This window comes from Theropithecus gelada, chromosome 1, assembly GCF_003255815.1.
Source record: "Theropithecus gelada isolate Dixy chromosome 1, Tgel_1.0, whole genome shotgun sequence".
Lineage (NCBI taxonomy): Eukaryota > Metazoa > Chordata > Mammalia > Primates > Cercopithecidae > Theropithecus > Theropithecus gelada.
Window position 1 is genome coordinate 209,091,689 of NC_037668.1, and position 22,999 is coordinate 209,114,687.

Here is a 22,999-nt window from a genome sequence, read left to right on the forward strand (position 1 = left end):
TGGTTAAATGAATGACTTATGAAAGAGGTGAGACAGAAGGAAGAAGGGGAAGGAAAAAATGATAGAGGGATGGAAAAGAAGGGAGAGAGGGGAAGGAAGTGAGAGAGTGGATAGGAAGAGAAAGAAAGGTAGAAGTGGGGGGAGAGAGAACATGTACACACACAGGGTATTAAAAAAGGGAATTTGTAATCAATCCATTATTTTCATGTGGCCTAAGCCAATCATTATTGAAGAAAAGTACATCTGAAAAATTCAATCTACACGGATTCTAAATATAATCATTTTTTTCTTTTTCTTTTTTTTTTTTTTTTTTGAGATGGGGTCTCCCTGTCACCCAAGCTGCAGTGCAGTGGTACCATCTCGACTCACTGCAACCTCTACGTCCTAGGTTCAAGCAATCCTCCTACCTCAGCCTCCTGAGTATCTGGGAATACAGGCATGTGCCACCATGCCCAGCTAATTTTTTTATACTTTCAGTAGAGACGGGGTTTTCACCACTTTGGCCAGGCTGGTCTTGAACTCCTGACCTCAAGTAAGCCACCCACCTCAGCCTCCCAAAGTGCTGGGATTACAAGCATGAGCCACCATGCCCGCCAAAGTATAATCATCTAAATCACTCATCCTCTAAAGATTCTGGTATGTCCAGCCCACCCAGCCCATTTTGATTGAAAATTTACTGCTATGTAATGAAAGACATTAATAACATGTACAAATATAGACACAGGGAAAAAAGTTTGATTTAAAAATAGTAATAATTAGCCGGGTGCAGTGGCTCACGCCTGTAATCACAGCACTTTGGGAGGCTGAGGTAGGCAGATCACCTGAGGTCAGGAGTTCAAGTGGTCCTGACCGACATGGAGAAACCTTTAGTCTCTACTAAAAATACAAAATTAACCAGGCATGATGGTGCCTGCCTATAATTCCAGCTACTCGGGAGGCTGAGGCAGGAGAATTGCTTGAACCTGGGAGGCGGAGGTTGCAGTGAGTGGAGATCGCACCATTGCACTCCAGCCTGGGCAACAAGAGCGAAACTCCGTCTCAAAAAACAAAAAAAAGTAAAACTCAACCTGACATAATAAAAGTAAGTCTTATTTACTCTTCATAAGTAAAAATGTCTTATTTACTCTTCATAAATAAAAAGAATGATTTACAAACTTTAATAATCTACCACTTCCTTATAACATGGTACTGCTGATTTTTATTTATTTATTTATTTTTTTTTTTTTTTTTTTTTGAGAAACGTTCACTTTTTTCGCCCAGGCTGGAGTTCAGTGGCACGACCTCAGCTCACTGCAACCTCCGCCTCCTGGGTTCAAGCAATTCTCCTGCCTCAGCCTTCCGAATAGCTGGGATTACAAGCGTGTGCCACCATGCCCAGCTAATTTTGTGTTTTTAGAAGAGACAGGGTTTGACCATGCTGGCCAGGCTGGTCTCAAACTCCTGACCTCAGGTGATCCTCCCACCTCAGCCTCCCAAAGTGCTGTGATTACAGGCGTGAGCCACCGTGCCCAGCTGGTACCACTGATTTTTAAAAGTCTATCAAGAGTATGAAAAATAAATTCAACATAACACCAACATCACGGTCTATGTTATAGCACTAATTCCTTATGTATTACATATTCCTCAAAAACACACTGTGAAAAAAGTAACACAGTCTATATTAGTAATGGGAATGTATTTACATAAATTCTTAAGGGTAGGACATGGGAAAACTGCTAAAACATGTAACACTTAAACTTTAAAACACCTAAAAACTATTACTACATAATCTAACTTTCAATCACTTCAATAAACTGTCACTTAATACAATTTAAAGATTTGTTGTCATTAATACAACAGACAATTCAAACTTAAAAGCTTGCTCCGAAGTATAAATATGTTTGGTAAGATCCAATAAATGGCATAAAACCTTCTATAGCTCAATGATCATCGTAATACAGAAATTACACCAGGCACAGTGACTCTTGCCTGTAATCCCAGCACTTTGGGAGGTTGAGGCGGGAGAATCACTTGAGCCCAAAAGTTCGAGAACAGCCTGGGCAACATGGCAAAATCTCATCTCTACAAAAACTACAAAAATTAGCCAGGTGTGCCTGTAGTTCCAGCTACTCAGGAGGCTAAGGTGAGAGGATTGTTTGAGCCCGGGAGGTGGGAATTACAGATCGTGCCAGCCAGGGTGAAATACTGAGACTATCAAAAAGAAAAAAAAAAAGAAATTAGGAACACACAGAAAAAGAAAGAAAATTTAGGCCTAATATACTCAACATTTAATAGATTCTGAATCGCAATTTTTGCTAAAGCAAAATACAAATTACAAGAAGCTACTCATCTTTTATCACATAAGAAATAAAGTTGTAAGAAATAAGCTAAGTTTTTAATACTAATGATTACTAGCAGATTCTCTAAGAGAAAATTTGCTATACTTATAATAACAGGAAGTTCTTGTATAAAGTTAGAAATTTATTTTAGTAACTTTTTCCTTTTAACAATAAAAGTCCTTTCAAAAAAAAAGGCAGAATGTAATGCTGAGCACTTAAAATTAGTATCTCTAAAATTACACCAAAAAATTTGCATCTGGCTAGTATTACCAAGAAACTTTTAAGGCTAAAGTTTCCAACATACTTTCATTTTTTTAAACAGACTAGTTTTAAAAAAAAGGAAACGAAAGGAAGAAAAAAAAACATTTTAATCTCAAAGACTTTCAACTTAACTACATTTCTTTTAACCAAACGTTTATAGAGCACCTAAGAAGTGACAGGCACTACAACACTGGGAACTGTGACAGATTACATTTACTCCAAACTAAACCTTTTATTTATTCAGCTTCTGAACTTATTATTATTCAAACCAAAACTTTTCTTAAGAAATTCTCACCCAACATCAAGGTACATATATGAGTTACCTAATAAATGCACTTTTCACTGTTTTACACAGGTCACGAGAGTTATAGCTAGGATTTGTGACTAACAAAAGGGATTCAATTCCTGAAACATGTCGATGCTGTTTTCTTTTACATGAAAATGAGATAGGAATAAACTGTTTCAGGTAGTTTACAGCATCCCAAACTCAAAGAGAAAACCTTAAAAAAAATTAGACTACACTTAATTACTCTGTATAGTAGACCAAAATTTAAGTAGCCACAGCTTTTACCTTCTGCAACCACAGGTATTACAAATTTTAATTTGGATGTAGTACTGTCCAAGTCGTCTTGATTCTGAGGACAAGTGAAATGTTTTAAAAATAGTTCAAAGAAACTGTCAAAAGTAGATAACGTTGATATTCTAACATGCTATCTGTTGCATTTCTACACTTGTGAACACTCTACCCTTTTCAAGCACTTTTGAATTTGTAATGGATGAAAAAATACAAGCTAGTGTCTAAGTTCCACCAGTTGAATCTCGACTTTTCAAAAATCTAAGGTTTCATTCCAGCATGTGTTTAAAACAAAAAAGACAGCATTCATATACATATTCTCTCAAGTGACAAAAAAAACTGTATTTTTATGGTTATCATTTCTTCCAACAATTAAGCAAATTTTTTGACCCTATTCTCCACTCAGTTAACATGTTTACGTCTAAGAGGAACCTGGCCATCAGTTTTCCACACATCATAATGCAACAGAGCCTCTGACTTATTTGCAGACCAACCAGATCAATAAAGAAAAATAAACCACATAACCCCAAGTGCCTGGAAATACAAGAAACAATTGGTATCTCTGAATTGTGTAAAGATCACCAAAATTATCTTTTTAAATCTTTCAATTAAATTATGTTTGTGACGAGTCAAAGAGTTTTCTGCTAAAATTTTACAGTACTGTTCACACAATAGATAAGATTTTCTTTCATCAGTGTAACTGATAGAACCACAATACAGTTCAGTTTCCAGGGTCAGATTACCTGACCTGCTTTTTATTTTACCTTTTAAAACACTTTAATTCATGCCGTTATTCCTCTCATTCCCTACAAAAAGAGGGGTTCAATATGGGAGAATCATCTTCAGTTGAGATATCCTGTAACTGCCTCCAACTCCACAGCAAAGCCCGCCAGCTGACCCCGGTCTCTCTGGGGAAGGGCTCGGTCACTAAGCCACCAAACACACCTTCCTCTGCAAAACTCGGAAGCCCCACACGACGACTTCGTCCAAACCCCCTACTTCCTGAATTCGATAACCCCAGAGATTCGTATTCTGCAGGCAATCTTACCTTCATGATGACTCTGGGACCGAGATATTCTCTAAAACACCGCGTTCACCTGCACCTAGAGGGGAAACAAAAGACACCCAGTCAACACCACAGGCACCCCTCTGCACTGGCGGAGGCGGAGGGAAGGAACCGAGCGACGCCCGAACCCCGAAGAAAGAGCCGCACCAGGCGCCAGCCCCCGAACCATCACACGTCGACTCGGGGCTCCCTCTGGCCCCGCCATCCCCGCAAACCCAGCCACCTACACAGCTCGGCAGCTTCCCGTCCCCATTGTCGAGACCCGACGGAGTTTCCCGTCTACGACAATGACGCCATTTCTGTCAGAGAAGAAACTCACAACAAGCCCGGCGTCCGGCGTGGGGCCGGCCGCTCTCCCCGCGGGCCTCAGCGCCCGGCCGAGCGAGTCCGCGCCCCCATGCGCCGCGTCCGAGGTGGAGGCCAGCCGGGGGCCACCGAGGGCCCAGGAGGGCCTGTGGGCCGCGGGCTGGACCGGCCCGCCGCAGAGCCCCTGCCCACGTCCCGTTCCGGGCGCAGACCCGACAAGTGGGAGCAGGATCAACATCTGGCCCCGCCGCGGGGACAACGTGAGTGCCGAGGGCCCCGGAGGCGGAACGGCCCCCACCCTGCCCGGGCCCCCGACCGCGGCCGCTAAACCGCTGAGTGTGCGGCCGCCCAGCCAGGGGGCGGCTCGGACACAGCGGCTGCGGGGGGTGGGGGCTCCCGGAAGGCCGAGGCCCCGAATTCGGGTGCCGCAGGGACCACCACCGCGATCTTCCTCTGCTCCTCGGTCGGGCCCAGCGACTCCCAAAAGAACCCCCTTAGGAGACCACGAAAGCCCCAGAAAATGTCCCTACCTTCCTCGGAGGCGAGATCTGACCCTGGCACGTCCAGAGTTCCCTCTCTCCTCCTCCCCCCCAAAACCAGTAGGCCTGGGGGAGAGATGGGGAAGAAGGGCGGCGGGTCCAGCGGCTGCTGAGGCAGAGGCTCCGGCTCCTCCTCCTCCCGCGGCGGCGACTGGTACCTTTGTTTGGCGGCCGCTCGGGCTCCCTGGTTGGGGGGAGGGGGACGACGAAAAATCCCTCCCGGACTGGAGGTCCGGGCCCCCAAACGCGCTGCCCTCCAGAGGACGGCGGCGATGGACCGTCTGCAGCTCCCTCCGGGCAAAGGTCCAGGCGGTGGCCGTGGCGGCGGCAAGCTGAAGCTCAAGACTCTCCCTCCGCTCCGGCGACCGAGCTCCTCACTCCGGACTCGACTGACGGGCAAACATCGCTTCCCCCCACCCCGACTCTAGGTCCCCCCCCTTCCTTTCTCCCCTCCCCTAGATTTTTTCCCCCTCCCCTACCTCTTTCCCGGATGGCCTCTTAGACGACCTTGGATTGGTTAAAATTCTTTAGAACCCGCCTATACACTGTTCCTATTGGTCGCTGGATACAAACAACGACGCCATTTTCCCACCAGTTCTATGGAAACAGAGAGTTACGCCTCAAGGCTTCCTGGGAAATGAAGTCCAGCCTCTGGGGCCAACGCGCAAATCCTCGACCGCGAGAACTGCAAGGCCCGCAATGCCCTGCGCCAGCGTGGACCGGAGAGGGGGAGGGGGTGAAAGGGGCGGGGCAACAAAGCAGTAGGGAGGCGGCAACGACGCCTGCGCAGTGTGACCGGGATGGCGCATTTTCTTGCACCGAGTAATGCGGTGTCGCTGGCGGCTGAGGAGGGCGGAGAGTTGTGTGGTGAAGTAGTGGGAGGGATTCATGTAGGCATCGGGAAGAGCCTAAGCCCACACTATAAAATAGGAAGTTAATGCGGGGTACAGCTACTCCCGGACCGGCGGCGTGAAAGTCGTGATATCATCGTTGAACTGTGAGCAGCAGCGGCAGCGGCTGGGGGGAACCCGGATGGGAAGGAGGGAGGGGGAGGCTGGGAGGCGGGGCAGAGAGGAAAGAAAGAAAGGAGAGTGAGGACCCGGATGCTGAACCGGATTGTGTATGAATTTTCCATCCCCTAGCTTTAAGCGGGGAGGAGGAGGAAGGGTTGGCCAAATGCGGCGGAAGGGAGCATCTGAGCGAGGAGGAAGCAGAAACCTCACCGTTTCTCTGCCTCCGGACTCTGTGCTAGCACTGTAGACGTTTGCAGTTCTCTGCCCAGCCGCTGTGGAAAATCGGCCTCGAAGTGATAGAAATTCCCTGCTTATATCAGGCTCTTTGAGATCCGTCGTCTTTCTCCCGGAGTATGAGTGGAAGGATTCAGGGTGCGCTTCACATTTGTATGTCTCTGTTTAGCCATTCTCAAACCAGGCCCTTCCCTTTGAAAAGATAAGTCGTTTGCATGGGATGTTCGCTTTTTAGACGCAAGGTTGTTGCCCTGGTTTCATCGTCCAACGCGTTAGAAGGCGCTTTCTTTTTTTCATGGCTGCTGAGCGCCGACCACTGGGGTGGCCTCTGCCTTCGTAGACCTGCGCCTGGCGAGACGGACAGATGCTGAACAAAACAATGTGAAATTACCGCAGTGGCAGTGCCCCAGAGGAGAGTTCCGCGGTGATAGGAGAATGTGAGGGAATTTGGCTTATTTAGGGAGGGAAAGGAAGGGTTTCTGAGCAAGTGAGGATCGAGCTGAGAGCTGAAGGGCTAGCAGGAGTTAACTAAGGAAAGAGAAAAGGAAAGGACATTCCAGACAAAAAGACTAACTTGTCGGAAAGCCCTGTGGCGGAAGGGAGCTTTTCCAGTGTGAAGAACTGAGCCTGGAGAGAGGGGATGAGGGGGAGTGTGGAACCTTACAGACTTTGTGAAGGAGTTTTGTTTTTGTCCTAATAGCAATGGGATATCTTCCAAGGAATCTCAGTTGGAAGGGAGAGATGACTCCGATTGGAATGTCACCCTGGCTGAAGAGTAGAGGACGCGAAAAAAAGAAGAGTTAAAGAGGCAAATGCAGGGAGCCCGACGAGGAGGCTATTGCCGTAGTAGTTCACATGGTGACAGGAATGGAGCGTTTGTGATAATAATTATGGATTCACCCTTTGAACAAATTTCTGGCAGCTTTTTAGTTTTGAAAGTGAGAAGTTTCAGACTCTCACTGAGGTATTGAGTAGTTTATTCACTCTAAAAGGAAACTAGTAGAGTTCATGTAACACACACTAATGCCTCTACATTTAAGTTTAGTACATGATAGCTGAAATTTCCAGCTGTGATAAATTGGGAAATCCTTTGATTTAAAACAAAGGCGAGTGAGAGTATGTGCCGCAGTGTGTAGAATCCTTTAGGCTTAAGAAGACGCAAGGCAAGTTGGTTGTTACCTAGAAAAATTGAGGTTCTTATGTTTTCATACCACTGAAAATACTTGTATGTAAACATCCTCTGGGAAAGGAAATTGACTTGTTAAGTGAGTATTCTTAAACATCTCTAAGTGAGCAAAGGAAATAATTTTTTTTAAAAAAGCATGACTAGTGTTTTAAGTTGAAAAATAACATCAACCACAAAGCTCTCTACAAATTGAAACAAAGATTAGCTCTGATTTCTATGCAACAGGGTACACCTGCTAGAGATCCTGACACAAAAGGGAATTCTGAAACTCTATCTCATTGATTTTTAAGTTCAGTCAAATGTGTTTTGGAGGCTGTGAGAAAATATACAAACGTGATTCTTGCTCCTAACCTGTAGTTGAGAAAAGATAGGTACTGACATATAAATAGATAAGTATATGAGATGCTTTTTAAATTCTACCTTTAATGATGTTCGATAATAATCTTCTATCTAAGCCATTATTTTTCCTGTTTTGCATCTTCTTTTTCTTTCAATCCCTGATAATAAGGTATAGATAATAGGTTACCTAATAAGGATTTACCTAATATTATACTTCAATCCCTGATAATAAGGTAACGGGTCAGAGATCAAATAGTATAGGTAATAGGTTACCTTAATAAGTATTTGCCTAATATTACCAATAGGTATATTGATTATTTCACTTATTTGATTCTTTATGAGCCTCTTTTTCCTTGTGACGTCTTTGGTATTAATTGCTAGTCAAGGTGGATGTAGAAATTTCCCATGTGGGATGTTTCTCTTTGAAATGTTTCTCTTGTTAAAATGATTTCTTTTCGTGGAGTGCTGCTTTTTTTATGATTGTTTGATATAGATGAGAACAGACTACAAAAAAATATGCCTTTCAATCCTGAAGAGTAACCTGAACTATACACTAGTTTTGTGCTTTAATTTTCATTTGTAATCTGCCTTCAATAAAGAGTTAAGCTAGTGGAATTTATGTCTTAACTTATAACACAAACATGAATATTTGCTTGGCATTGAAGGGTAAAGATATTCAATAGCTGGGGATCTTAATCTGAGGTGCGTGTAAACGATTCAGGGACTACATGATCTCTGAGAAGTTATATGTTGTAAGTCTTTGCAGCAGTGCATACATTTGTGTTGGAGCGTATTAACACATACACAGGCTTTTTTTTTTTTAGAAGATTCATAGCTTTCATCATATTCTCAAAAGGTTTATGTGATCCATGAGATGGTTTACAGTATGGGGAAGCATCAAAGCACTTGCATAGTTGATGGTTATATGTGTGTGTTATTATTTCAGCCATCCATTATCATGTGCCTACCAACTGCCTAACAGTGCATACATATGTAGAAGTTTTATTCTTTTCTCCTATTGCCATATTACAAGTCTCATTTCACAGCAGAACAACATTTACATTACAGAGACAATGTGGTTCAAACCATTTTACCCTTGTATTCATTGACTGCTACAAAACAGGAACATTAAATACCCGATAGTCACTAAACTGGGTAGTCTCAGCACTTCTACACTCGTAATTGTGCCGGAAAAGTGGAATGCTAGCACTAATAATTAGATTTTGGTTTGGGGGTTTTTTTATTTGTTTATTTTTACTTGTATAAATGTATGGGGTACAAGTGTAGTTTTATCTCATGCATAGATTGCATAGTAGTGAAGTCAGGACTTTTAGGGTGTCCATCACCCACATAATCACATTGTACCCGTTAAGTAATCTTTCATTATCCACCTCCTTCCCACCTTCTCACCCTTTGGAGTCTCCATTGTCTATCATTCCACGCTCCATGTCCATGTATACACATTATTTAGCTCCCATTTATACTTAAGATGTACTATTTGTCTTTCTATGTCTGACTTGTTACACTTAAGGTAAGGGCTATCCATCCATTTTGCTGCAAATGACATGATTTCATTTTGTTTTAATGGCTGAATAACAATTCATTGTGTATATACCACATTTTCTTTATTCAGTCATCTACTGATGGACACTTAGGTTGATTTTACTATTATGAATAGTCTGTAATAAACACACAAGTGCAAGATTTTGGAAATTTTACTTTTGTGGCACGTTGTCGGTATTTACTCAGGATCTTTGGATTTGCTTGGCTACATGTATATAAATCAGTGTGTTTATTAACTGAAATATGTGCAAAAGTCTTGTCTTTGGTGGATTACTTTATAGTATAAATCCACAAAAGTCAGATTCTGCTTCTAAGTATATTTTACATTTTTAATTTTGGTGCCAGCAAGAAGTTACAGTACTAGAATCGCTTTACGCCTGAGAGTGTCAGTGATGCGATCATAGTATCAGGTGACCGGGCTATAAAAGATGACTTTTGTTACTTAACATTATGAAGTTACTAGGGCAAATTTAGAAATCGAGAAACACTGGTGAAACCCCGTCTCTACCAAAATAGAAAAATTAGCTGGGCGTGGTGGTGGGCACCTGTAGTCCCAGCTACTCAGGAGGCTGAGTCAGGAGAACTGCTTGAACCCAGGAGGCAGAGGTTGCAATGAGCCAAGAGAGACGCCGTCTCAAAAAAAAAAAAAAAAAGCAAGGAACACATCCTCACTGTTATAATAAATAACAGTAGCCCACACCCCCTTAGTTGCGGTGTGGTGTGGTACCATGTAAGCAACCTATTTCCAGTTCCTCTAACATTCTCAAGCAGCTGTATCAGAATCATACAAGATGCGTATTTAAATTGAAGATTTCTAAGTCTCTGGCCCAGACTTAGAAAAAAAGGATCAGGCCGGGCATGGTGGCTCACACCTGTAATCCCAACACTTTGGGAGGCTGAGGCAGGTGGATCATCTGAGGTCAGGAGTTTTGAGACCAGCCCGGCCAACATAATGAAACCCCATCTCTACTAAAAATTCAAAAAATTTAACTGAGCGTGGTGGCGGGAACCTGTAATCCCTGCAATTCGGGAGGCTGAGGCAGGAGAATCACTTGAGCCTAGGACGGGGAGGTTGCAGTGAGCCGAGATCGCGCCACTGCACTCCAGCCTGGGCAACAAGAGCAAAACTCCGTCTCAAAAAAAAAAAAAAAAAGAAAAAGAAAAAAGGAACTTTGAACAAATCAGAGTAACACAAAGTACATGAACTCAACTTCATTTTCTTCGTTCAAAAAAAGTGACCCTTACTTAAGCAAATACATTCTTGTGCTTTATCTTCTGGCACACTGAGATAACTTTCTAAAGTGGCTTCCAATTCCAGAAACCAATGATGTGCAACCCATTGAACAGCCCTAACCACAAACTGCCATTAGATGCCATATTACATTTAGCCTTTTTGTTGTATCTGCCGTGAAGCCAGAAAAGTTGGTTAGAAGCGGGCTCAGACTAAATCATAGTCCCAAGAAGCAGAAGAAAGAGGATAAAAGTAATAAACTTCCCAAAATGTGCCAAAGATGCTAGAGCAGTTTTAAAAAAGATTCCTAATAAGAGGACAAGTAATAATAGAAACAGATACAAAGAAATAAAGTAGAGATTCAGCAGCACAGGGAGACCCTAGGAAGACCGTGAGTGTTATTGTAGGAAATATTGAAATAAGGCAGATTTCAGTATAAAGGGGAATATGTTTAATAAATATGATTGCATTTGAGCTAATGCATATCTTAAATCAGAAATCTCTGAAATTGATTGATTGTAGGAGAATCCCTTTAAATTTTAAATACATAAAACATACTCATCTTAGTGCTCATTTAGAAAAGGATATGTTTACTAATTAGTGTAATCAGTTAAATACAGAGGTATCTTTGCAGTTCTTTGGAGTTGTTTTGACATTTGCCGTCAACAAATTACGCCTTTTATGGTTGATAAAATAGGAAAGGCTTAATATAAGTTACATGACTAAGAAAACTTAAAAACCAAGAGAACACTTTGACCAATATAATCACTTGAATGAAGAATTTTCTAATTGAGAGAGAATTTACATACCACCCATTTAAAGTGTACATTTCAGCAGTTTTTAATGTATTCACAGAGCTGTGCAACCATCACCACAATTTAATTTTATAACATTTTGATCCCTGCAAAAAGAAACCCTGTACTCATTAGCAGTTAGTCCCTATTCCTAACCACGAATCTACTTTCTGTCTCTGTAGATTGGCTTATTCTGAACATTTCACATCGATGGACTCATACAATATGTAGTCTCTTGAGATTGGCTTCTTTCACTTAACATGTTTTCAAGGCTTCATAGATGTAGAATCTTCTTTTTTTGTTTTTTTGAGACTGGAGTCTCACTCTTTCGCCCAGGCTGGAGAGCAGTGGTGCGATCTCAGCTCACTGCAACCTCTGCCTGCTGGGTTCAAGCAATTCTGCCTCAGCCTCCCAAGTAGCTGGAACTACAGGCACTCACTACCATGCTTGGCTAATTTTTGTATTTTTAGTAGAGATGGTGTGAAGGCTGGTCTTGAACTCCTGACCTCGTGATCTACCCACCTCAGCTAATTTTTTGTATTTTTAGTAGAGACAAGGTTTTGCCATGTTTCCCAGGCTGGCCTCAAACTCCTGGGCTTAAGCAATCCGCCTGCCTCAGCTTCCCAAGTGCTGGGATTACAGGTGTGAGCCACCGTGCGCGGCAACAGAAAATTCTTTTTTTTTTTTTTTTTTTTTTTTTTTTTTTTTTTTTTTTTTTNAGTTGTCCTGTGAGAATAAATCCTTTAAACAAATTACTACCAAATTATTTTGCTTCTTCTTTCTAAATCTGTTTTTATTTTTATTTTTTATTTTATTTTTTTTTTTTTTTGAGACGGAGTCTCGCTCTGTCGCCCAGGCTGGAGTGCTGTGGCCGGATCTCAGCTCACTGCAAGCTCCGCCTCCCGGGTTTACGCCATTCTCCTGCCTCAGCCTCCCGAGTAGCTGGGACTACAGGCTACACCAAACTGGGTGACTGTCTTTTCACAAACACCTTGAAATACAAATTCCTGCGGCCGGGCGCGGTGGCTCAAGCCTGTAATCCCAGCACTTTGGGAGGCCGAGACGGGCGGATCACGAGATCAGGAGATCGAGACCATCCTGGCTAACCCGGTGAAACCCCGTCTCTACTAAAAAATACAAAAACAACTAGCTGGGCGTGTTGGCAGGCGCCTGTAGTCCCACCTACTCCAGAGGCTGAGGCAGGAGAATGGCGCAAACCCGGGAGGCGGAGCTTGCAGTGAGCTGAGATCTGGCCACTGCACTCCAGCCTGGGTGACAGAGCGAGACTCATCTCAAAAAAAAAAAAAAAAAAAGGAATAAAAATTCTTTTACAGTTTTATACTCAAAGATGATTAGTTTCATGTGATCTTTATGTTTCTTTTTGACAGATTGGCTTTGAAGTTTAAATCCAATGGAGAAGACTCAAGAAACAGTCCAAAGAATTCTTCTAGAACCGTATAAATACTTACTTCAGTTACCAGGTAATACTTCAGTTATAGTCCATAGAGGGTCATTTTCACACAGTAGTGGTCATTCAAATGTTAGCAAATAGAAAAGGTTAGACTTGCTAGCTGTTGAGATTTTGTATTTAAGGTGATGCATCTGAGAAAAATGATAAATAGAACGTTCTAATTTTTCATTATTAAATGGTAATTTTTGCCAGGTGAAGTGATATACACCTGTTGACCCACCTACTTGGGAGGCTGAGACAGGAGGATGGCTTGAGCCCAGGAGTTTAAGGCTGTAGTGCACAATGATCACACCTGTCAATAGCCACTACACTCCAGCTTAGGCAACATAGTGAGACCCCGTCTCTTAAAAAGAAACGTAATTTGCCGGGCGCGGTGGCTCAAGCCTGTAATCCCAGCACTTTGGGAGGCTGAGACGGGCGGATCACAAGGTCAGGAGATCGAGACCATCCTGGCTAACACGGTGAAACCCCGTCTCTACTAAAAAATACAAAAAACTAGCCGGGCGAGGTGGCGGGCGCCTGTGGTCCCAGCTACTCCGGAGGCTGAGGCAGGAGAATGGCGTAAACCCGGGAGGCGGAGCTTGCAGTGAGCTGAGATCCGGCCACTGCACTCCAGCCTGGGTGACAGAGCCAGACTTAGTCTCAAAAAAAAAAAAAAAAAAAAAAAAAAAAAGAAACGTAATTTTTGAAGGCACCCTTTAAAACATATCCAATGATTTAACATACCTTAAAAAATAAAAATACTTAAAACATTTTGGTATCTCATTGGAGGTTGTATTCTTTATGTATATTACACATTCAAATTCTCCACTGTTTAGATATTAGGGGAAGTTAGGCAGATTTGTTTAACAATAGAACACTTTATTTACCATCCATGTTCAAGTTTACCTTCTATGTCTTCGTTTTCCAGTATCTCACACATGCACTGCATTTCGTATACTACTAGTTCCTTTGACAGCCAAATAATAATGTATCTAAAATCACAGTATTTGGAAGCATAGCCCACTTTGTTCCTGTATAAAGGCATGCCACCTGCACATGGCTTCCTACCTCATGTGTACGTGTGTGTTTTTGTTTTATTTTGCTTCTTTAAAAACTTGTCTGGAGGCTGGGCGTGGTGGCTCACACCTGTAAACCCAGCACTTTGTGAGGCCAAGGCAGGCGGATCATGAGGTCAAGAGATTGAGAGCAGCCTGGCCAACATGGTAAAACCCCGTCTCTACTAAAAATACAAAAATTAGCTGGGCATGGTGGCGCATGCCTGTAGTCCCAGCTACTCAGGAGGCTCAGGCAGGATAATAGCTTGAACCTGGTAGGCAGAGGTTTCTGTGAGCCGAGATTGCACCACCGCACTCCAGCCTGGCAACAGAATGAGACTCCGACTCAAAAAAAACCTTGTCTGTAAATGATAATAAGCAAAAACTCATGAATATAATAAACGGGTTCTTGTAATAAAAAATCATTTATAAACGAATTATTTCTCATAGAAATACTACAGGCCAGGTGTGGTGGCCCACACCTGTATTCCCTGCACTTTGGGAGACCAAGGCAGGATTGCTTGAGGCCAAAAGTTTGAGACCACCTTGGGCAACATAACAAGTCCCCCTCTCTGTTTTAAACATTTTTTAAAAAAGAAGAAATAATGTAAAAGTTGGTAAATTATTTGACAAGCATAAAAACCTATTTAGCCCATACTGTGACTAAACTCTAATGATGCTCTCAATTCAGTCTCAATAGACACTTTTTAATGTCTGTGCTAAAGTATACACCTTTCTTTATGAGCACACCTCTATGGTAATGTGTGCATTTCTGTTCTTCATGAGCCTGGGAAGGATAAAAGCCAAAAGAATGCTAACTCCTGTGCTACACCTTGGAAACCATAATTAGTGTCATTTTTGTTTTGGCAGACCCTAATAGAGACTTGCCTGCTAATGTGAATGCATCAGAAGAATGAGGGAATGATAGAAATGGAGAATTCAAAGGGAAGGTTGCCCACTGTTTAAGAAAAAGCCAAGAGACTGCTTTTGAGTGACATGTATCCAGCAGTTAGTAACTTTTTTCAGTATCTCCCAGTGAGAAACATGGCGCAGTTTCACTTTCACTCTGCCCAGCTCTTATTGCCAGACGTCCTTTAGAACACTTTCACAAACACTCGCTGAACTGGGCTGGCATTCATAGCAAGCCAGTTATCAGTGCTGACAAAAGTCTAACAAGCGTCTCTCGAATGTCTCTTACTCTACTACTTACAAAGCAAGGACTACCTACAGTTACATTTTAACCATAATGCTTACTTACGCAGTGACCACCTTCTATGACTTTTTTTTTAATTCTCATTACCTGGAAATAATGGCATTAGATAACATGCTTAAAATTATCATTAGGTACCTCACCTTCTTATTCAAATATGTTCTTGATCCATGATGGAATATAACCTCAAAAGATACTTCTAAAGAAATATGACATTGCACTATGCACATAACACGCTTTTTTTTTTTAGAGAGAGAGCTTCAGAGTTATTAAAGTAACTTAGAGGTGTGCCAGGTCATTTACACTGTTGTAGTATTACTCTTGCTAGTAAATAATAATAATGATATCAGAATTTTCTGAAGTCAACCTGACCAACATGGTAAAACCCTGTCTTTTCTAAAAGTATAAATATTAGCCAAGTACGGTAGCGCATGCCTTAGTTCCAGCTGAGGCATGGGAATCACGTGAGCCTAGGAGCCAGAGGTTGCAGTGAGCGGAGATCACGCCACTGCCTGGGCAACAGAGTGAGACCCTGTCTCAAAAAAAAAAAAAAAAAAAAAGAATTTTCTGAAAGTAGTAAAGAAAATGATTTTTATTTTTAAATTTCTCATACTTGCTGTCATCTTATGTTTATGTTTATTTGCCTTAGTGTGGGGCCCTAGATGAGGTAAAGGGTGGGATTAGGGAGAGATGAAGCTGGCAGTAGAGGAAGAAGGGCTCCAAAAAGAGAGACAATAATGTTTAGATCTTAAAGAGGAAGCAGTAATCTTTTAATTTTGAGAGATCTCTGTGATTAGCCTCAGTGTTAGAAATTATTTCGGAACTTAGCCAGGCGCAGTGGCTCACGCCTGTACTCCCAGCACTTTGGGAGACCAAAGTGGGCAGATGGCTTAAGCCCAGGAGTTCGAGACCAGCCTGGACAACATAGCAAAACCCTGTCTCTACTAAAAATACAAAAAATTAGCCAGGCATGTGACACGCCCTTGTACTCCCAGCTTACCTGGGGGACTGAAGTGGGATGATCACTGGAGCCTGGGAGGTCGAGGCTACAGTAAGCCAAGATCACGCCACTGCACCCCAGCCTAGGTAATACAGGGAGACCCCATCTCAAAAAAAAAAGGGGGGGGAGCGGGGAACTTAAAAGTATCAGGCTAGGCTGGGCACAGTGGCTCAAGCCTGTAATCTCAGCACTTTGGGAGGCCAAGACGGGTGGATCACGAGGTCAGGAGATCGAGACCATCCTGGCTAACACGGTGAAACTCCGTCTCTACTAAAAAATACAAAAAACTAGCCAGGCAAAGTGGCGGGCACCTGTAGTCCCAGCTACTCGGGAGGCTGAGACAGGAGAATGGCGTAAACCCGGGAGGCGGAGCTTGCAGTGAGCTGAGATCCGGCCTTTGCACTCCAGCCTGGGCGACAGAGCGAGACTCCGTCTCAAAAAAGAAAAAAAAAGTATCAGGCTAAACATTAGCATGTCATCAGAGGGGGAAAAAATATTAAAACTGTAGTACCTCAAAACTAAGCCATATAGTGTACTGTTTTTTAATATAACATTCAAAAATAAAGTGAAAAATGAAATTCCACATTGAGACTCTGTTGTTCATCTTCAAAAAAATGTGTTTAAGTGATATAAGCCAGGTGCAGTGGTTCACACTTATTATCCCAGCACTTTGGAGGCCAAGTGAGACAGATTGCTTTTGAGCCCAGGGGCTTGAGACCAGCCTGGGCAACAGGGTGAAACCCTGCCTCTACAAAAAATAAATAAATAAAAATAGAATTAGTCAGGCATGGTGGCTTGTTCTTGTAGATCCAGCTACTCGCGGGTCTTGAGCCTAGGAGGTCAAGGCTGCAGTGAGCCGTGATTGTGCCACCGCACTCCAGCCTGGGTGACAGAGCGAGACCCTGTCTCAAAAATAATAATAATAGGCTGGGCACAGTGGCTCACACCTGTAATCTCAGCATTACGAGAGGCCGAGGCAGGTGGATGACTTCAGGTCAGGAGTTCGAGACCAGCCTGGCCAACATGGTGAAATCCCATTTCTATTAAAAATACAAAAAAATTGGCCGGCCGCGATAGCTCATGCCTGTAATCCCTACACTTTGGGAGGCCGAGGTGGGTGGATCACCTGAGGTCAGGAATTCAAGACCAGCCGGGCCAAGGTGATGAAACCCTGTCTCTGCTAAAAATATAAAAAATTAGCTGGACTTGGTGGCACACGCCTGTAATCCTAGCTACTTGGGAGGCTGAGGCAGGAGAATCGCTTGAACCTGGGAGGTGGAAGTTACAGTGAGCCAAGATCGCAACACTGCTCCCCAGCCTGGGCAACAAGAGCAAAACTGCGTCTCAAAAAAAAATACAAAAAATTAGATAGGTGTAGTGGCGCACACCTGTAATCCCAGCTACTTGGGAGGCTGAGACGGGAGAATCCCTTGAACCCGGGAGGTGAAGGTTGCAGTGAGCCAAGATCATGCCATTGCTTTCTAGCCTGGGTGACAGATCAAGACTTGTCTCAAAAAGAAAAAAAAAACCTGTAATCCCAGCGTTTTGGGAGGCCGAGGCGGGTGAATTACCTAAGGTCAGGAGTTCGACACCAACCTGGCCAACATAGTGAAACCCCGTCTCTACTAAAAATACAAAAATTAGCTGGGCATAGTGGCAGACGCCTGTAATTCCAGCTACTTGGGAGGCTGAGGCAGGAGAATCGCTTGAACCCAGGAGGTGGAGGTTGCAGTGAACTGAGATCGCACCATTGCACTCTAGCCTGGGTGACAAGAGCGAAATTCCACCTCCAAAAAAAAAAGTGTTTTAGTTTTAACTTTTTTTTTTTTTTTTTTTTTTGAGACGGAGTCTGGCTCTGTTGCCCAGGCTGGAGTGCAGTGGCCGGATCTCAGCTCACTGCAAGCTCCGCCTCCCGGGTTCCCGCCATTCTCCTGCCTCAGCCTCCCGAGTAGCTGGGACTACAGGCGCCGCTACCACGCCCAGCTCATTTTTTTGTATTTTTTAGTAGAGACGGGGTTTCACGGTGTTAGCCAGGATGGTCTCGATCTCCTGACCTCGTGATCCACCTGTCTCGGCCTCCCAAAGTGCTGGGATTACAGGCTTGAGCCACCGCGCCCGGCCAGTTTTAACTTTTTATGTAACCATTTTCCTGAAACCTAATCTAAAATTAGGATGTTATTACCATGCATTCATTTAACAGAAAATTTATAGAACATTTTTACTAAGTGAACTGGCCATGGTTTTTATCTATCATTCCTTTATATATGGCTACAATGACTTCTTTTTTTTTTTTTTTTTTTTTTTTTTTGAGACGGAGTCTGGCTCTGTCACCCAGGCTGGAGTGCAGTGGCCAGCTCCGCCTCCCGGGTTTACGCCATTCTCCTGCCTCAGCCTCCCGAGTAGCTGGGACTACAGGCGCCCGCCACGCCGCCCGGCTAGTTTTTTGTATTTTTTTAGTAGAGATGGGGTTCCACTGTGTTAGCCAGGATGGTCTTGATCTCCTGACCTCGTGATCCGCCCATCTCGGCCTCCCAAAGTGCTGGGATTACAGGCTTGAGCCACCGCACCCGGCCTACAATGACTTCTAGTGGTAACTTCTATCCAAAGACCTATCTTAAATTAGCCAGGCGTCGTGGCACATGCCTGTAATCCCAGCTACTCGGGAGGCTGAGGCAGGAGAATAGCTTGATCTCGGGAGGTGGAGGTTGCAGTCAGCCGAGATCACACCACTGCAATCCAGCCTGGACAACAGAATGAGACTCCATCTCAAAAAAAACAAAGACCTATCTTGAGCTTTCTGTGTAAGAAAAAGATGATACTGCTGGGCGAGGTGACTCACGTCTGTAATTTCAGCAATTTGGGAGGCTGTGGCGGCCAGATCGCTTGAGCCCAGGAGTTTGAGACCAGTCTGGGCAACATGGGAAAACACTGTCTCTACAAAAACAAAAATTAACCGGGCATGGTGGCTTGCACCTGTAGTGCCAGCTACTCAGGATGCTGAGCTGGAAGGATCACTTGAGCCCAGGAGGTGGAGGCTGCAGTGAGCTGTGAACATACCACTGCACTCCAGCCTGGGTGACAGAGTGAGACCCTGTCTCAAAAAAAAAAAAAAAGGAAGAAAGAAAAAAAGAAGATGCTGGAAAATGAAGGCCCCTAGTCAAAATAATGAGATTAGCTTTTGACTAAATAAACTCAGGATTTTAAAAGGGAATACTTCAGTGCGTGATAGTCTCATTTTTGAAAGGAAAGAAGCAGAGCTTCCACATCTCTAAAGCCTTAACTTAAAGGAGAAATAGATATTTCAAGAGGTAATTTTATGAAGTAATTAAATAGTAAAATATATTTTATTAACAATGCCTATAGTTATGTAAAATAGGCAGTGCCAATTAACTGACACTAAACTAGCTTCTTGGCCTGGCGCAGTGGCTCACACCTGTAATCCAAACACTTTGAGAGGCGGAGGCGGGTGGATCGTTTGGGCTCAGGAGTTCAAGACTAGCCTGGGCAATGTATCAAAACCCCCATTCTACAAAATATACAAAAATTAGCCAGGCATGGTGGTGTGTGCCTGTAGTCCCAGACACTCAGGAGGCGGAGGCATGAGAATCATGTGAACCCAGGAGGTGGAGTTTGCAGTGAGCCATGATCATGCCACTGCACTCCAGCCTGGGCAACAGAGCAAGACTGTGTCTCACTTGATTAATTAATTAACAAGCTTCCTTTTCAAAAAAAGGAACAAATTAAGTCATAAGTCCTAAAAGTCCATCCTACTTTAAAATTGTTTATTCAAGTTCAGATGAAAAGAGTGGACTAGTAGGCCACTGAAGTACTTTAGAGTCTCCCATGCCTGCCCTAATTTTAGAAGGTTGTGCATTTTATGATCCGGATTTCAGAGCGATTGAGAATGGGGTGTTGAACAGTACAAGGCAAGCTCTGCAGTAGGTAATGGATTGATGACGCTGGATTTAGCAAGTCTGAACAATTTAAAGGAAGTTTCTGAATGTGTTTTTTGTAGTTAAAATACTCAAAACACTCATCTTATTGTCACATTTTATTTTTAAATTGCAGGTAAACAAGTGAGAACCAAACTTTCACAGGCATTTAATCATTGGCTGAAAGTTCCAGAGGACAAGCTACAGGTATTAGGCAACTCTAATCTTGTTAATCCCCAAGAAATTAATAGCTGTCACATAAAAATATTCCTAGTTCTTGATTGAATTTAGTCCTCATGCAAGATATTATTTTATATTGAGGTTGCTAAATATTTATTGTGAAAATTAACACCTGAGACTTTCATAATCTGTTAATTAAACTGAGTATATGTTTTGAATAGTTCAAATAAGTGAAATTTTCAATTCTTTTTTATTAGATTATTATTGAAGTGACAGAAATGTTGCATAATGCCAGTTTACTCATCGATGATATTGAAGACAACTCAAAACTCCGACGTGGCTTTCCAGTGGCCCACAGCATCTATGGAATCCCGTCTGTCATCAATTCTGCAAATTACGTATATTTCCTTGGCTTGGAGAAAGTCTTAACCCTTGATCACCCAGATGCAGTGAAGCTTTTTACACGCCAGCTTTTGGAACTCCATCAGGGACAAGGTCTAGATATTTACTGGAGGGATAATTACACTTGTCCCACTGAAGAAGAATATAAAGCTATGGTGCTGCAGAAAACAGGTGGACTGTTTGGATTAGCAGTAGGTCTCATGCAGTTGTTCTCTGATTACAAGGAAGATTTAAAACCACTTCTTAATACACTTGGGCTCTTTTTCCAAATTAGGGATGATTATGCTAATCTGCACTCCAAAGAATATAGTGAAAACAAAAGTTTTTGTGAAGATCTAACAGAGGGAAAGTTCTCATTTCCTACTATTCATGCTATTTGGTCGAGGCCTGAAAGTACCCAGGTGCAGAATATCTTGCGCCAGAGAACAGAAAACATAGATATTAAAAAATACTGTGTACATTATCTTGAGGATGTAGGTTCTTTTGAATACACTCGTAATACTCTTAGAGAGCTTGAATCTAAAGCCTATAAACAGATTGACGCACGTGGTGGGAACCCTGAGCTAGTAGCCCTAATAAAGCACTTAAGTAAGATGTTCAAAGAAGAAAATGAATAATGTTAAGCCATTCTTGATTGGGCCTCATAGCTTATTTTAGTCAATTTTTTTGTCTTTTAGCCTTAACCACCTTTAAAAAAATTTGTTATTCTCCAGAAACAGAATAAATAGGTGAATAGGGGTGATGCAAGCGAATTCGTTTTCATTTAGAAGCCCCTCTGTACAGATAATCAAAATTCAAAGTTGAAAGAATCAAAAGAAGCCACAGTTATGTAGGTCTGATTTGAATGTCATAATTGCAGTGACAGGACATTACCACCAGCTCTACCCTACTATCATCAATGTTGTGTTTATTCCATCAATAAAAAAGACTCGCTTCCAGGAATTTTTATCCATACACTTTCTAACTGTACTATCTGGGCAGTTCCAAGCCAGTTTCTTTTAGCTAGCTGGCCCAAAGACCACAAATCTCTTTTTTTCCTAAATGCTGCTGCAAACAATATCTCACTGTCACCCCTGGAAACCCCCTCACTGAAGTCTTCTATGAAAAGGCTGATATGATAAACAGTAAGCACTCCAGTCCTTTTTCTTACGTTTTCCTTTTTTCCTTCCTCTCCACCTCACAAGTTTTGCTTTTTGTTTTTTTGAGACGAAGTCTCGCCCTATGGCCCAGGCTGGAGTGCAGTGGCCGGATCTCAGCTCACTGCAAGCTCCGCCTCCTGGATTTACACCATTCTTCTGCCTCAGCCTCCCGTGTAACTGGGACTACAGGCGCCTGCCACCTTGCCCAGCTAGTTTTTTGTATTTTTTTTTTTAGTAGAGATGGGGTTTCACCGTGTTAGCCAGGATGGTCTTGATCTCCTGACCTCATGATCTGCCCGTCTCGGTCCCCCAAAGTGCTGGAATTACAGGCTTGAGCCACCGCACCCGGCCAAGTTTTGCTTTTTAACCAAGGTGTCTTTGCTTAATGAAATTCACATGCTGGTCTAAATTCTTTTTTTCTCCCTTGTAACATTTGTGTGCCCCAAACTGGTTAGTGTCTGGGTACAGCATTCCGTTTCCAGTTGGGAAGCGGAAAAAGTGTATGGGGTATTTTAGAAGGGAGCTTTTGAACCTTATTATATTTCCTCATCATTGATAGTGACAATCTTAAAAGGGTTGTTTTCTTACCTCAAGTACAAAAGCATGGAAAAATGCCCTTTTACTTCCCGTCCACATCACCACCCCCCTTGAAGACAGTAGGTGCTTCAATGCAAAGTAAGTAGGCATCTTTAATCTCCCTGATTAAAGGAAAGAAAGTGTTAGCCTAAGAGGGCCTGACTGAAAAGTAACCAAAGGCTTAATATCAAGCACTAATTCGCTTTTTAGTGCCTTAACCCTGACCTTGTTACCCGTTTCCTATAATTTCTAGACCCAAGCCATTGAAGTCATCTGTGGCCCAAGAGATAGGACCAAAAAAATGCTGATTTCAATATTTGATTTGTTGACATCCCAACATGAAGTTTATGTTTCCCTTAGAAACATGTTTTGCTTGATTGGTTCTATAGCATATTACTTAGGATCTATTTACCATATACTTGTATGAGAAATCCTCACGCAAGCATTCAACCTAAATCTTTGAAAAGTTGGCCGGGCGCGGTGGCTCAAGCCTGTAATCCCAGCACTTTGGGAGGCCGAGACGGGTGGATCATGAGGTCAGGAGATCGAGACCATCCTGGCTAACCCAGTGAATCCCCGTCTCTACTAAAAAATACAAAAAAACTAGCCGGGCGAGGTGGCGGGCGCC

The 22,999-nt window shown here is 42.9% G+C and overlaps 2 protein-coding genes across 9 annotated transcripts in view; one reads left to right on the forward strand and one right to left on the reverse strand.

Moving 5' to 3' along the window:
* The window catches only part of ARID4B (AT-rich interaction domain 4B), a 164,536-nt gene extending 159,012 nt beyond the window's left edge, over positions 1-5,524 (reverse strand). For 3 of the 4 annotated variants that reach the window (XR_003116162.1, XM_025361430.1, XM_025361449.1), the window contains exons 1-2: positions 5,056-5,524; positions 4,202-4,256 (exon numbers count right to left, since the gene is read on the reverse strand). Coding sequence is in view for 3 of the 4 variants with exons in the window: in XM_025361430.1 (XP_025217215.1) it covers positions 4,202-4,207 (6 nt within the window). In the remaining variant the exon portion in view is untranslated. Of the gene's footprint in view, positions 1-4,201; positions 4,257-4,446; positions 4,818-5,055 lie in introns of those variants that run through there. The other variant, XM_025361440.1, reaches the window with a different exon arrangement.
* GGPS1 (geranylgeranyl diphosphate synthase 1) lies at positions 4,626-21,598 on the forward strand. 5 transcript variants are annotated; one of them, XM_025361533.1, is made up of 4 exons: positions 4,626-4,785; positions 12,813-12,905; positions 20,211-20,281; positions 20,512-21,598. In XM_025361533.1, the coding sequence occupies exons 2-4, from the start codon at positions 12,836-12,838 to the stop codon at positions 21,271-21,273; spliced, it is 903 nt and encodes a 300-aa protein (XP_025217318.1). In that variant the 5' UTR covers positions 4,626-4,785; positions 12,813-12,835; the 3' UTR covers positions 21,274-21,598. The 5 variants fall into 5 exon arrangements, with proteins under 5 accessions (XP_025217318.1, XP_025217301.1, XP_025217335.1 ...); XM_025361516.1 differs by lacking the exon at positions 4,626-4,785 and adding an exon at positions 5,825-6,061; XM_025361550.1 differs by lacking the exon at positions 4,626-4,785 and adding an exon at positions 5,872-5,954.
* Positions 21,599-22,999: the final 1,401 nt, after the last annotated feature.